Source organism: Emys orbicularis, chromosome 10 (genome assembly GCF_028017835.1).
Source record: "Emys orbicularis isolate rEmyOrb1 chromosome 10, rEmyOrb1.hap1, whole genome shotgun sequence".
NCBI lineage: Eukaryota > Metazoa > Chordata > Testudines > Emydidae > Emys > Emys orbicularis.
The window spans coordinates 7285320-7298120 of NC_088692.1; the positions used below are offsets into that span (position 1 = coordinate 7285320).

General features: G+C 44.7%; 1 protein-coding gene across 2 annotated transcripts in view; it reads left to right on the forward strand.

Annotated features, from left to right (window-relative positions):
- Positions 1-12801, forward strand: part of TOM1L2 (target of myb1 like 2 membrane trafficking protein) — a 61817-nt gene that overhangs the window by 32704 nt on the left and 16312 nt on the right. For both annotated transcript variants that reach the window (XM_065411662.1, XM_065411664.1), the window contains exons 7-11: positions 2010-2126; positions 4787-4920; positions 9097-9145; positions 9677-9800; positions 11972-12089. In XM_065411662.1, coding sequence (XP_065267734.1) covers positions 2010-2126; positions 4787-4920; positions 9097-9145; positions 9677-9800; positions 11972-12089 — 542 coding nt within the window. The remainder of the gene's footprint in view (positions 1-2009; positions 2127-4786; positions 4921-9096; positions 9146-9676; positions 9801-11971; positions 12090-12801) is intronic.

Genomic DNA, 12801 nt, shown 5'->3' on the forward strand with positions numbered 1-12801 from the left:
CGGCGCAGAAGAGACATCGTGTGTCCTGCTTGGCTCTCGAAGGCAAGCGTGGCAGTGGGTGGAGTGGGGCAAATTTGAGTGGTGGTGTGACCCTGTCCAACAGGTTGCGACGCCACTTGCTCAGATTACACCCAGCCATCCTTCTGCCATGGCGGGAAGGGAGGGCAGGCCTAAAGTGATGAGTGGCTTTGCGACCTGGTGCAGGGGATCGTAGCATCACTCAAATTTGCGGCAGCTGTAAAAGGTTTTAAAAGGTATTAAAAGTTGTGGTTTCCACAACAAAATTGTGGGCTGCAATTTTCTTACATCTGTGTCTATCTTAGGGTACGTCTATACTTACCTCCGGGTTCAGCGGTAAGCAATCGATCTTCTGGGATCGATTTATCGCGTCTTGTCTAGACGTGATAAATCGATCCCGGAAGTGCTCGCCGTCGACACCGGTACTCCTGCTCCGCGAGAGGAGTACGCGGAGTCGACGGGGGAGCCTGCCTGCCGCATGTGGACCCGCGGTAAGTACCTTGTAGTTCGAACTAAGATATTTCGACTTCAGCCACGTTATTCACGTAGCTGAAGTTGCGTATCTTAGTTCGAACTGGGGGGTTAGTGTGGACCAGCCCGAAGATACACACATGAGCCCTATTGCTGTAGTATCTGAGCATCTGTCTTTTAATGTATCCATCCTCCCAGCCCCTGTGTGGTAGGTAAGTCTTACTATTCCCACCTCATGGATGGGGAACTGAGGCACAGAGAGACTAAATAACTTGGCCAAGGTCACAAAGGGAGTCTGTGCCAGAGCTGGGAACTGAATTTGGGGCTCTCAAGTCCCAAGCTAGCCCCCTAACCATTGGCCCATCCTTCCTGTGAGATGAAATGAATGCAACTCCAAAGTGGAAAAGCCCTGATCAAGAGGTCATGCCTCCTTTTCCCCCTCATCCGTCTGCATTTTGAGAGAAGAGCGTTATGTTTTGTAGCATAATTCGGTTTAATTTAGCTGCTCTTCTTGTTTGCTTCCATGTTTCCATCTGAGTGTTAGCACAGCTGGCTTTGTCATGGTGATGAATAACTAAGCTTGGCAGGATTTGATTTCAATCCACAAAGGTCAGTAAACGTCGATTTCAGCTGACACTGAAATCGACAGAAAAAAATCAATCGGTAACAGTTGGTGCGCCTGCAGGGAGAGGGTTCCCAGCCCTGCAGCAGCACAGGGAGCCCTCTGCAGTCCTGCTGTCATGGGAGTGAGGGAGCAGGGCCGCTGGGGCTCCCTGCACTGCCGCAGGGCCGATGAACCCAGACTCTGCAGGTGCAAGGTGCAGGGAAGTCTGCTGTCCTGGCCCAGAGAAGCAGAGACCTCCTGGCCAAGACTGCGAGGAGTTGTTGTCCTGGGCCACCGCGGAGGCCACCTTGCTGCTGAATGGCTCCATCCCCAGGTAGGAGCCATTCAGCAACAGGAATGTCTCCCCTACAGCCAGGGACTCCTTGTGGTCCTTGTGGCTCTGGCTGGGGGTGTCTGTTCTGCCCCACCAGGACCACAGCCTTCCCCACACCTTGTGCCTTGTGATTCAATGTCACCAGCCTTCCGGCAGCACAGGGAACCATCTGCAACCCGGCTATCAGTGCTGCCCTAATCCCAACCCTGCCACCCCTTAATTTCCAGCAACTGTAAAAAGAAAAATGGTTAAAAATCAAAAAAAGTCTTAAAAATAAAACTGAATATTAATTGTTGAAATTAGAGAAAACAAAAATCGAATTCTGCCAAGCCTGTGAATTCTGCCACGTCCTTCATAGCTTCTTTCTTCATCACCGATCTAAAATTTACATTACTCTAGATAAGTAATCTTCTTTATGATGACATGTAGTAGCCTCTCTGTGATCTCCAATGACAAGCACCAGATGTACTGCTCCCAAGTCAAATCGCAGAAGCAGGGGAGCTGCAGAGCCAGTTCTTAAAAATGTTCTGCTTAACACTGAAAGGTAATATGGTCCTTGCTTTCCCTCCTCCCCAAAAACAGATCGCCCGGCTGCGTAGTGAACTGGATATTGTTCGTGGGAACACACACGTGATGTCTGAAATGTTAACAGAAATGGTTCCTGGACAGGAGGATTCATCAGACCTTGAGTTACTACAGGTAAGTGTGTTTTCCAGCAAATCTGTTCCTGCAGCCTGGCATGATGGGGTTTCCTTTTCCTACACTCCACTTCAGTTCCTTGGTTTGCCTGGTTCTGTATTGGAGGTGTGCTTGTGTCTGGACTCCTTAACTGGGCAATAGTCACGCTTTTTGGATGCTGTTGTGCAATTGAGGTATGTGATGAAACACTCAAGGCAACTTCAGTCCTGTTCTGTGAACTTTGCGTGCTCCTTAAGCTTTCGCTAATGCTGTGATATGGAACCCGACGAAAGAATGGAAATTGGAGGAAGGCCTAAGCTATCTATACTTCAGCAAATACTCAGGATCATCTTTGTAATGGCAAAAAGACCCAAATCCTGACAGAGCACAAACCTATTCTCTGTTCCAGGATGGATTAAATTTTACCAAGGGATACTGTCGATTCTTCGTCACTTGAAATCTTTAAATCCAGACTGGATGTCTCTTTCTAAAAGGTACTCTAGCTCAACCAGAAGTTATGGGCTTGATATGGGTTTGTTCTCTGGCTTGTGCTGTGCATGTCAGACTAGATAATCATAATGGCCCTTCTGGATCTGAATCAACAGTGTTCCAGATGAGCCAGCCTTAGTGTGGGACTAAGTTCATCTCCCAGGCTTCATGTCTTGTTCCCCAAGCCAGCAATGGTTAAGGGTGCTACTGGGGCAGTGCACTCAATTTGGGGGCAGGCAGGTAGCGCTATACAAACATGAAGTAAACAAGGTCTCTGCCCTGAGAAACTGATGAGCTGACTTTCCCCCTCCTGTCCCTGTTCCTGTAGTTGTCTACTTTGGAAGAGAAGGCATCGTCTCATCATTGGACCAGTGGGAGGATGGGCCCCCCCCCGAGTGGCACAGTGGGAGCAAGGCAGGGAATTGCTTTCTGTGATGCACCAGAGTTTGAAGTTGGTCCAAAAACTGCTCTCTCTGATGCAGCAGCAGTGTGTGTTGTCTCGGAGCCATCATGGCAGCTGATGAGACACTTTACAATAGATAAAGAGCCTTTCAGCTCCTAAGCCGATTGGATTGATCAAAACAAAAGCAGCTTCCAGGACACCGTGGCAGACCAAAACCGCACAGAACCATTTGTTTACATTTATAAACTACCACGAAAATCCTGACCCAGTGTAATCTCAGTCTAGCTCTGAGGTTAGAGAAATGATCACACAGCGAAGTGTGAGAGTAGTGATTCTTTATTCAGACTGGTTCTCTCCAGCTGATGCAGCCTAAATCTGGGTCACCGAGGAGAGAGACTATTTTTGACTTTTCAAGAAGGAAAGGTGTGAGCTGGATACTTATATGTGAAGGACTTCTTGCTTTGAGGTTTTATATAGTCGTGCTTCTTAAATAGTTCCTGACATTTTCCTCCACAATTAAATGTAAACAGCCTGCCTAAGAGCCAAGTCTGAGCAGAATAGATAGGGACTGTCAGCCCTATCCACTATGGCAGCAAGCAAACCTCTGAAATGTCACAATCTGCTTCTAAAGTGATGGGATCAAAACTGACATTGGAGAACATGTTCCTCAAGCTGTTAAGGCAGCTGGATTGCATGAAGTGAAATTTATCCAGAGCTTAGAATGTCAGAGCAAGCAAGGAAAACAAACACGTTTTGCTTTCATCCCAAAGGTTATGTACCAACAAGTCATCCTTGTTTAGTGCTGAATTTCCTCCCTGGGGAGGGGTGGGAGAAGAAGTGGGACATGATTTGGTTGAAAAGCTTATGCTCATTGGAGTAAAACTGGGGTCTCACCAGTAGCGTCAGGCAGCTCTCCTGACATGTCAGTTTTAACCTCTGGTCCATACAATTGCAACCCTGTGCCCTCTGTGACTAACAGAGGTGAAAGAGTATACCCATTAATTTGGTGATGGCAGAGAAAGCAGGAGATCACTTAACTAGGCAAACTAGAACCCATATCCTTTGGGGTGAAAGACTTCTACAATGCACACATCTATGCAGCCTAGCCTTTAAGGTTCTCTCCTTAATCACTCAGTGCTCTGGGTTACATCTTATCAGTGGACACACTGACCATGACGAGACGCTACTATTTGGTGTTGCGTAATACTACTATCCAGAATGTGTCCGCATGTAGTTCAGCAATGTGTGTAGTTTTTGTGTTTGTTTCCATAATACATGGTCACACTTCATGCTGTGTGCCTCCACTTTCCCAGCTGCTGGGGTGTTCCTTTTTCACTGTGTCTAGCCAAACCAGTGGCAAATACCAGTGATCGCTTCCCCATGCTCCCAAGCCCCACAGGACAATACCTTTGGTGCTTTGTGCTGCTAGGCAGAAAACCCGGTGTCTCCATTCTGGGAGGCCCTGGCTGTAGTATGCTTACTCTCAAAAATATTTATGAAAATAATCCATAGGTATTTAATTTTTAAAAAAGCTTTGCCATGTATTTATGATTAAAGAAGAACTGGACACAGTCATAAATAGGCCCTCAAGGTTTTAGGCCATGGTCCTTCTGAAGTGTGTGTTCTCTTGGGTGGCATTTAATCTTCCATAATCCACATTGTGTTGGTACTTCTCAGCTGATTGAGAACGCTGAGCCACTGATGCATGTGGCTGCAAACAGAGCCCAAGCAAATATACTTGTTCTTCACTGGTTATCGTAATACAGGCGTGTGCAATTTATTTCCTTAGGAATTGAACCGAACCTGTAGAGCTATGCAACAGAGGATTGTGGAACTTATCTCCCGAGTGTCCAATGAAGAAGTCACGGAGGAACTGCTGCATGTGAATGATGATTTAAATAACGTCTTCCTCAGATATGAGAGGTGGGACACCTTTTCCAGTAGTCCTATTTACTCCCACATGTTGGGTTTTCTCACAAATGGAGGACAAATTATTAAGCAACCAATAAGATGAAACACAAAGCAAATGGGAGGAACTGGACCAAGAAACTTGTATGAAGAATTCATATGTTCTCTGTTGTGATTGGCCTTAAATTCCTCCGCGTCCCCCAGAAGGCTTACAGATACCGGTTTTAAAAGCTGCTGAGATTTTTTTCATAGCCACTGAATTTTGGTTTCTTTTAGAATCGCAAAAAAGAGAACTGATTTGAATGTAGCTGTGTCTTCTCAAAGCACTGGGTTGTAAAAGTTGCAAATAAGGGCTGGGCTCCTACCTTTTAAATTCAAAACCAGAAATGTGTTTTAAAATTAGGAGACTGATTGCTGTTACATTACATACCCTACTAACTGTAGCACTCTTGGGGGAAAGTTTAATCTTTCCCTGACAGATTGGTGCAGGAGGCAAACCTATTAAAAAAAGGATGCTTGTCTCCCCTACTGATAACACAAGCCTCGTTTATAAAAAGCTTTTTAAAAATAATTTAGACTCTAGCTGTGTGATTTTTGCTGTCACAGAAAAACTGCACATTGATGCAAAAAATCCGTATCCCCCAATCCATTTCACCTAGTCTTTTGCACCAGACTCGTCACAATTTCCAAACTAGAATTGTTCCTCATGCTCTGAACTGGGACAATTCAGCACCTGTGAGCAGGATTTTACAAGTAGCCAAGTGTAAATGTCTCTGATTAAGGCTCAGAATGAGACCGATCACCCATAAAATGGTGAAACTTCAAACATTTTTCTCCATCTTGGATCTCACTGAATGGGGGTAAGCTGCTTATTGCATTTTACACCTAAAGGTCAGCTGCACAGTTGAAAAAAATGTTTGAAAAGAGCAAATAAATTGCAGAATCACTACCCCTGCTTCTGTTTTCCCTGCCAGCTCAGGACTCCAGCACCCTGTTTTGCTGAGCCAGACACTCCAGTCTGCTCTAACAAAGACTCAGGGTCTGAATCACTTGTCCCAAAGCTGCAAGTTTACCCAAAAACAGCGTACAGTAGTGTGCTTGTCTTTAGCACTCAGATGCCCAACTCCCAATGGGGTCTAAACCCAGATAAATCCGTTTTACCCTGCATAAAGCTTATGCAAGGCAAACTCATAAATTGTTCGCCCTCTATAACACTGATAGAGAGATATGCACAGCTGTTTGCTCCCCCAGGTATTAATACATACTCTGAGTAAATTACTAAATAAAAAGTGATTTTATTAAATACAGACAGTAGGATTTAAGTGGTTCAAAGTAGTAACAGACAGAACAAAGTAAGTCACAAGCAAAATAAAATAAAATGCGCAAATCTATGCCTAATCAAACTAAATACAGATAAGTTCCTCATCACTAACTAAATTTGTTAGTCTCTAAGGTGCCACAAGTACTCCTGTTATTTTTGCGGATACAGACTAACACGGCTGCTACTCTGAAACCTGTGTAGGTTTGAATATTTCAAGCATGTGAAAACCAGTTTATCCTCCTCCTCCGTTACTCAGCGTTCAAAATTCCAGATGTTGGTTTCTGGCGCCACTGAGGACATAAAATGCAATCAGTGGATGCAAGCAGGAACTGACTTCTTGAATTTGGGGCTTGTTGGTTAAGAGGAGTAAGTGGCTTGTAAATCTTTCTAGTGAGAAATGTGTGCTACTATGGGGATGCTTTCATTTTTGGGAGCAAGCAGAGGGGGACTTGATATTTCAGAGAAGCTGAGCATGCACAGTCTCCACAGACACTTACAGAAATCTGGGCCTAAACTTCCCTTTGTTTGCACTTAATTAAAAATTTAGCTTCCACTGTTAGTTTAAGAAATCTTTGCAGTTCACTCTGACATTGTCCTGCTGACAGAAGGCCCATGGTATTGAATGAACATGCACAGGTCCGGACTTTCATTCCGGGTGGAGAGGGTTGAAGTTTCTAATTGATCTTTATTCAGAAACAGGCTGACTTTAAAATGTTTTGTTGGGTTTCATAATAAGGAAAGAGGATGATAGACGGCTTTTGTAAAGGGAAATCATGCCTTGCCAATCTATTAGAATTCTTTGAGAGGGTCAACAAACGCAGACAAGGGTGATCCAGTGGATACAGTGTACTTAGACTTTCAGAAAGCCTTTGACAAGGCTCTGAAGCAAAGCAAGCACTCATGGGATAAGCTGGAAGGCCCTCTCATGGATCAATAACTGGTTAAAAGCTAGGAACAAAGGGTAGGAATAAATGGTCAGTTTTCAGATTGGAGAGAGTTAAATAATGGTGTCCCCCAGGGGTCTGTACTGGGACCAGTCCTATTTAACATATTCATAAATGATCTGGAAAAAGGGGTAAACAGCAAGGTGGCACAATTTGCAGATGATACAAACCTACTCAAGATAGTTAAGTCCCAGGCAGACTGCGAAGGGTTACAAAGGGATCTCACAAAACTGTGGGACTGGGCAACAAAATGGCAGGTGAAATTCAATGTTGATAAATGCAAAGCAATGCACATTGGAAAACATAATCCGAACTAGACATATAAAATGATGGGGTCTAAATTAGCGGTTACCACTCAAGAAAGAGATCTTGGAGTCAGTGTGATAGTTCTCTGAAAACATCCACTCAATGTGCAGCAGCAGTCAAACAAGCTAACTGAATGTTAGGAACCATTAGGAAAGGGTTAGATAATAAGACAGAAAATATCATAATGCCTCTATATAAATCCATTGTACACCCACACCTTGAATGCTGCGTGCAGATCTTGTTGCCGCATCTCAAAAAAGATCTATTTAGAATTGGAAAAGATACAGAGCAGGGCAACAAAAACGAGGGGTGGGGGAACAGCTTCCATATGAGGAGAGATTAAAAAGACTGAGATTTTTCAGCTTGGAAAAATATGAAATCAGGTCTATAAAATCGTGACTGGTGTGGAGAAAGTAAATAAGGAAGTGTTATTTACTCCTTCTCATAACACAAGAACTAGGGGTCACCAAATGAAATTAATATGCAGTAGATTTAAAACAAACACAAAAGGAAATATTTCTTCACACAATGCACAGTCAACCTATGGAACTCCTTGCCAGGGGATGTTGTGAAGACCAAAACTATAACAGGGTTCAAAAAAGAACTAGATAAATTCATGGAGAATAGGTCCCTTAGTGGCTATTAGCCAGGGTGGTTAGAGATGTAGTCCCATGCTCTGAGTGTCCCTAGCCTCTGTTTGCCAGAAGCTGAGAGTGGAGGACAGGGGATGGATCACTTGATGATTATCTGTTCATTCTCTCTGAAGCACGTGGCATTGGCCACTGTCGGAAGTCAGGATACTGGGCTAGATGGACCATGGATCTGACCCAATATGGCCATTCTTATGTTCTTAGATCTGCATGAGGGCAACCCCGGAGAGTAGGGAAGATCCATTTTTAGTGACTGTTAAGGCTTAGTCTGGGCCACAGACGTACAGCTAGTGGAAACAAATGACCCTGCCCAGCCAGGCTTTTTCCTCTAATCAATCTATTTTAGCTGAAGTGGTTTATTTTGTGCTTGGGGAGTGTCTGCCTGGGCATTGGCCCTGAGCAGCTGCTGAGTGCTGGGGAGTGTTTAGACAAGGGGACGGACCCATGAGATGGGGTTTGCAGAAGCACTGAATGTACTGTAGCGTGCTCCTTGGGCAGAGCTGTGCTAGGGTGCTGCTCTGCAAAGCAGGAAATGCTTGGGGAAGGGCGTGTACAGAAGTTTTTCGGGTGATGGGGAGCTCTTAGATGGGAGCAAGACTTGTTAGTACTCAACTCTCCGGTCAGGGGTATTACCCTTCTGGCTCCAAGTTCTCCTACCCCGTTTCTTCAGAAACTCCTTTCAAGTGGAGGTTGATGAAGGGAAGCTGTGCAGGTTCCTTCACGCTGCTTACCCTGGATGTACTGACCTCTATGTGCTGTAAGAGCAAATTAGTCAACACCATCCCTGCTGGAGCCCAAGAACACAACCTCTGTAATAGTTTCCTTTCTTCCTTCATAGCAGCTGGGAGATCCCACCAGAAGCCAAGGAAAGCTATCTTCACCCTCGCTGACGTGTCCTGGCTTTGTCTTGAACTTGACTTGCTCAGAGTGCATGTGTGGGTTTGATAGTCTCTCTTTTGTTTTATAACAGGTTTGAACGGTACAGATCAGGCCGTTCGGCACAAAGCGCCAGTAATGGAGTAAGTATCCAGTTCACCTTCGACAGTTGTGGTACACTCGGAGGAAACTTCTGCCAAACACACGCTGAGTGTCGGCGTTGTAACACTAGTTATGGTGAAGAACATTTCCATGACTGGTATTGAATGTACAAAATGAGGTGAAAGATAGAGGCCTTTTGCGGCTCAGCTCTTGCTATTACCCGGCTCCAAAGCTAAAGGGGGTGCAGAAACAGAAGGCAACTTAACTAATTCTGAGGTAATAGGGGAGATGTGTGAGAGGTTTTTCAAGGCTGTGTTGGATGGGATAATACCATAAAAGCAAGCCAGATGTTGAGCCTATACTGCTTTTTGGACAGTGACCCAGCAAGATAAATATCTTTTCTGTCTACTTGTGTTGCATTCATAGTCTAAAAGCCTAATTAAAATACTCCCATTTGCAACAGCTTTCCACAGAGGGCTTTTTTAGGAAGCATCCATCATTCTCATTTTATTTTGTCTCTGTTATAATTGCTCGGCAGGAAGTATAACCTACCATCTTGACTGTCCCAACAGGTGCTGAGTGAAGTGACGGAGGATAATTTAATAGATCTGGGCCCTGGTTCCCCAGCTGTTGTGAGTCCAATGGTGGGGAGCACAGCACCTCCAACTTCACTTTCCTCGCAACTTGCAGGGCTTGGTAAGTACCTAGTTTTTAAAGGGCAGATCAGCATGGAACGGTAGCTGCATACGACTAGTCCCAAGCCACTCTGTGGTGGGCCTACATTTGGGTCATTGGGTTAACAAGTGCCTGTATTTTGTTTGAGGTAGTAGTTACTGGTAACAGTCTGGTGACATTAAGAAGAGCTGTGGGTAAAAAGCATTGTCCAGCGGTTAGAACAGGGGAAAAGGAGATGGATATGGGCTTTAGTCTGTCACAGATTCACTCTGTAACCTTGGGCTATTCACTTAACCTCTGTGCTTCCATTTTCCTATCTGTAAAGTCAGGATATTACTCATTTACTTGCTCCGAAGGGGTTTGAGGCTTAGAAGCACTTTTACAAACTTTAATAGAAATCCTCGGATGAATGGTTCTATGCAAGCGCAAAATCTTGTGTTTTAAACTAGATGAAAGGGCTCTTGATCTGGTCATTCCATTTGACCTCTGCATTGGATTCCCAGCCGATTTAACAATGGAGAGACGCATAGGACTAAGAACTACAGCTGAGAAGACTGGAATCCTTGTGCAAAATAGCTGTCCTCTTCTGAACCTTAAATGAACAGTACTGAACCTTACTGAACAGTAAATAGTTCAGCGTGAGCATTTTTCAACAAAGAGAAATGCCAACATTTGGAACTTGGTGTTCTGTATTAATGCAAGGGACATTGGGGTTTAAAACCAATTAAAATATAAAATTTGTAAAACATGGTGAAAAGATTAAAAAACAAACCCCAAATCATCACTGATAGTTTGCAGATGAGACAAATGTTGGGGGAGTGGAAAATGAAGAGATCAGGTCACTGATACAGAGCGATTTGGATCACTTGGCGCAAGCAAACAATATGCATTTTAATATAGCCAAATGTAAAGTCATACATCTAGGAACAAAGCGCTGCCAGCTTTTCTGCCGCCCTAGGCGGCAGAAGGTCCCGCCCCGAAATGCCGCCCCCCCACAGAGGCGGCGGAAGGTCCTGCCCCCGAAATACCACCGCGGGCGCCGCCCCCCAAATTGTAGTGCCCTAGGCGACCGCCTAGGTCGCCTAATGGGTTGTGCCGGCCCTGCAAAGAATGCAGACCATGCTTACAGGATGGGGGACTCTCTTCTGGGAAGCAGTGACTCTGCAAAAGACTTGGGGTCACGGTGGATAATCAGATGAACATGTGTGATGCTGCAGCCAAAAGGGCTAATGTGATCCTTGGATTTATAAACAGCGGAATATCGAGTAGGAGTAAGGAGGGTTATAGTACTACTTTGTTTGGCACTGGTGCAACTGCTCCTGGAATACTGTGTCCAGTTCTGCTGTCCACAATTCAAGAAGGATGTGGGTAAATGCACACTGAAAATAATGCACACATTTTTAATAGGCTAAGTAACCATTGGAACAACTTAACAAGAGTTGTGGCAGATTTCACCATCACTGGCCAATTTTTAAATCGAGATTGGATGCTTTTCCAAGAGAGAGGCTCTGGTTCAAACAGGGAATTAATTCTGGGAAGTCCTTTGCCCTGTGTTACACAGGAGGTCAGACTAGATGTCACAGGAGTCCATTCTGGCTTTATCATCTATGAATCTATGAAAATTGTTTAAAATTAGCTATGTGGCTGTGATTGCTCCCTTATCACCGACAGAACCATGTGAAACCAATTGAATCTCAGTGCAAATTCATAATACAGAAAAATGCAAATGACTTTCTCTCATTCCATTAACTTTCTTCGTCTCCTCACTTTCCTGCGTTTGTTTTTCCTCATTCCCTCCCTGCCTGGGTTCTCAAAAACATAACGAAACTGGGGGATGGGAGGAGAGAAGGCAGCTTTGTACTACTTAGGCGGTATAGTCTGTATCATGGTTCTTGAGAGATGGGAAATCTCTCTCGATGCTACTCAGAGTAAAAACTCTGCTAGTAGTTACCATCTATAAACAGGACTGTGGCTAGTACAGTTTCAACCCTTTTGTGGACAGGGCCCAGAGGATGTCTCCTACACACTTCATCAGTGCTCAGTGCAACATTATGACTCATCTACTTTTCACTGTAACTAACCTATATTGCTGATGATTTCTTGTGTATCCTAGGTATTCCTGACTGGTACTTGATCACAATTCACTATTCTATTGGTCCCTTATACTCTGTACTTTGTTGTTGTTGTTGTAGACTTGGGCACAGACAGCGTCAGTGGAACACTCAGCTCCCTTCAACACTGTAACCCTCGCGACGACTTTGACATGTTTGCGCAGACAAGAGGCAGTTCCTTGGCTGACCAACGGAAGAGGTAAATTGGCATTTGGTTTTAATGCTCTTTATTCCTAGGGAACAAAAATGTGAGGCCTCTTCAGATCAAAGTGATTTTATAGCTCAAATTATGTGGATTTTCGTCCTCTGACTTTACTTAATCTAAATTTTCTCCTGCTGGATTTCATCGGATTATTTGGGTAGGTGGAGAGAGTGTTTTTATAGGCCAAGGTCCACTGTAGATTGGTTCAGTAATTTCAGGTGCCGTCTCATTTCACCTCTGAATTTCCAAGTCACCTAGAAACTTAGGAATTAAGTCACTTAAATTATTTTTCTACACAGTGAGGGTGTGGGAATTAACCTCCCCTAATAACCCTGAAGGTATCAGAGCATGAGAGTCAACTTTGGGAGACTAGCAGTGGCTTAGGGTAAGTCCATACTGCAGTTAAAAACCCGTTGCTGGCCCATGCCACCTGCGTTGGGCTCAGGCTGGGGTGCTATTTATTTGCAGTGTAGACATCCACAGTCAGCCTGGAGCCTGGGCTCTAGGACCCTGCAAGGTTGGAGGTTCCCAGAGCTCAGGCTGCAGCCAAACTGGAACGTCTGCACTGCAATTAAATCGTCCCGCAGCCTGAGCCCCGCAACCCCAAATCAGCTGGCACGGGCCGGCTGCAGGTGTCTAATTGCTGTGTAGACATGCCCTTGGAGTCTTTCGCCTATAGGTCATGGCTTCAAATCCTGCACAGGTCTGT